Here is a 3,060-nt window from a genome sequence, read left to right on the forward strand (position 1 = left end):
TCAAAAACTCGTTTTTCATCCGAAACTGTGGGATATAGCACACTTTTTTTGTTGTTGTTGAAAACGCATGGTCTTATTTTTCACAAATTTTTCTACACATTAAAGTTATGATTTTTTAACATTTCACGAACTGACAGAACTAAAAAAAAATCTCTAGCCGATTTTTTTATATGATTACTTATTCAAATGTACATCACTATAAACTTTTCTGAAGCAGGCCATAAAAGTCTAGTACACTAAATTAGTATTATAACTGTACCTACTCTAAACTTTCAGTGATGATATATACAATGTTAGTCTTCCAGTCAGAGCATTCAAAGGAAAATGTATGTTCAATTCAAAGCTTCCTCACAAAGTTTAACTAATCAGGGTTTATTATGCCTCCTCTTTGGTGAGCACCCTCATTCCACTCTTTGAGATTAGAAGGGCTAGGTCTTTCATTTCTCTGTAACTTCTAAGCTCTTCCAGGGCATCAGATGTCTTTCGAGGCATAAAGAAACCGGAAGCTGTGGACACTCCTTCCTCATGCTCAGGCTTCATGGAGTGAGAAGAGTAACAACTTGAATTTTGGCGCAGGGGCGGAGCTGTTCTCAGCATGTGAACAAGAACTCCGACAACAACACCTGGTGACTTTCTACCTATTGGCAATGACTGGGAAGTAAAATCCAAAGCTCTTTTGCCATCGAGATTTTGACTGCTCACCAAAATGTGGATAACACACCATAAGTAACATAGAGCTTGAGGCATTGTGATCTTTGGTTGGTTATGTAGGTTATTGCTTTCTTGGCCAAAATAAAATCTTCTTATGGACGTTAGTTTTTAAGTTAGGCTTTGTAGGCTCTTTCGAGTTGTATCGGAGCTATGCTCCTGGTTGACCAGTTGTGGACTTGTATTAGAGTTTAACTCTCGCTCGTCCCATTGGTAGTTTTAATATATGGGCTCTACGGCCCCTGGAGTAACATCCATTTCCATAAAATAAAAATAAATAAAAAAAAGAAGAAGAAGAAGAAGCCATGCTCCAGGTAAAGGGAATTGGATCTATTAACGAGGTTATTTTCTCTTCCTTCCGTCAAACTCTACCTCTCTTGAATATTCACTCCCTTCTCAAGTTCTCATACTTTAAAACTTTGGGTCTAAATACCTTCTTCTCATATTTGCTCCCTTAATATATGACAATGGCTTCAAATTTCATTACTTACATTCTTCTCACCTATGTGTGAATTAAACTTTTGAGCATGAAATAAAAGAAAAGAGAAATCTTGGCCACCCATTACGATTTAATGGCCCAGATTTGTTTGCAAATCTTTGTTTTGACCTCCAGTCTCGTAGTAAAATAAATTACTTACCGTTACCACATAAAACTACAGCATTGCCCTTCCGTAACAGAATCTATGAGACGTATGCGTATTTTGGCGTTTTGAAGCTCAAGTTGGACAATGTGGTAACCAGTGCTGATAATCAACAAGAACATTTGATGATTTCCATCTTTCGTTATATACTCAATTTCGTCTTTCATCTTTCAAGAACAAGTTTAAGAGTACATTTACGTTCATGATTTCCATGATGGCCTATTTTTCAGTGAAGGGAATGTTAGAGAACCCCGATGTGGAAAAAGTGTCATATGTCATCTTTCGATTGGACTGTCGCAGGGGTGACGTGGTGTGATTATCGCACATAAGATTTTATGTAATTTGATGTTGTGTGTATACTTTAGCTTGAATATTGTTTGTGTTTAGGATGTCGATTGTGAAATGTGGATTGTTGTCTTATAGTGTTTCGGTTTGCGAAATGCCCCATCGGTAGACGATTCGGATTTGGACGGCGGTCAAAGTAGGAGCATCGGAGGGTGGAGACTTAGTGAGGTGCGAAGAGAAGAGAGAGAGTGAGAAATGGAGACGAAGGACAAGAAGTGAGAGAATGTGTTGAAATGTTTGATGTGTGTTTATTTTATTTTTGGGTTTTTGAATAAAAGTTGGGAGTTACTATTTTACCTGTAATGTGATCCTTAATGAGGAGAGCTAACCATTGCGGTACTAAATATTTGAATGGTTTGATGGGGGTCGTACTAAATATTTGAATGGTTTTAGGACTCTATTGGGATCACATTTAAGTGAAGTGTAGGTGGATGTCTCTAATCGGAATGGTTTGGATCATGTAAATGCAAGATGAACGTTAAAATGATTACGAGAGACTCATGTATCGATTGAAACAACATTATAGATAATTAGAAGCCATTTGTCATCACGATTATTTGCTTTCATGTCCCTTGACGATAGTTAAATTGGTACCTTACGAACATAAGAACCGTGTTGGAGGGAAATGAAGCCACTGTCCAATACAAACTTTGATGAATCAAGAGTCGACGACCGAGTTGATTTCGTATAGTTACATGAAAGTAATTAGACCAAAACGTTTTTATAGAATATTACCGCAAAGACCAATTTGTACTCGCAAACATATTCTCTGTTTCAACTTTGAGATCTTCACCAGGTACTTTCTCTTGAATACAACGCTGTTGATTTTGTTTAAACTCTAATCAGCAATTAAAAACTAATGATCAATCATGACTATGTCACGGATCGCAATACTTCTGTGGTGCAATATGCTATATCTAATGAGACCCAACCTGCTGAATCAACCGTCTGCATCCACCTAGCAGCTCCTGAACTAGTGGAGAATCTATTTTACTTTGTTTAATGATGCAGTGAAGTTTACATTTTTCTTTAGGTACTCCCCTGTACATGGCTCCTGAACTAGTGCGGGAACAACCTTACAACCACACTGCAGATTTATGGTCTCTCGGAGTTATATTGTATGTTGCATCCCTTCACTTAAACTCTCTGGCCGAAATTTCCTTCAATTTCTATTCAACTGGCTATGTGTTAAATTTTTGATCAACGTTGCGTGTAATGCATTCTTGTATTTCTATAACTTTTAGAACAGTTTCTAATCAATCTGTTTCTTCACTCTGTTTGTTTTTACCTTATTCTTGCTTAGTCTATTTGCTCTTCAACATATTCTAACTTGGCTCAAGAGGATTTCTAATTTAATCTGTTCCTT

The 3,060-nt window shown here is 37.1% G+C and overlaps 1 protein-coding gene across 1 annotated transcript in view; it reads right to left on the minus strand.

Moving 5' to 3' along the window:
* Nucleotides 1-375: 375 nt before the first annotated feature.
* LOC101295768 (serine/threonine-protein kinase TIO-like) overlaps nucleotides 376-3,060 on the minus strand; it is a 4,386-nt gene continuing 1,701 nt past the window's right edge. The window contains exon 9 of the mRNA XM_004309030.1: nucleotides 376-694. Coding sequence (XP_004309078.1) covers nucleotides 376-694 — 319 coding nt within the window. The remainder of the gene's footprint in view (nucleotides 695-3,060) is intronic.

Source organism: Fragaria vesca, linkage group LG7 (genome assembly GCF_000184155.1).
Source record: "Fragaria vesca subsp. vesca linkage group LG7, FraVesHawaii_1.0, whole genome shotgun sequence".
In the NCBI taxonomy this organism is placed as follows: domain Eukaryota; kingdom Viridiplantae; phylum Streptophyta; class Magnoliopsida; order Rosales; family Rosaceae; genus Fragaria; species Fragaria vesca.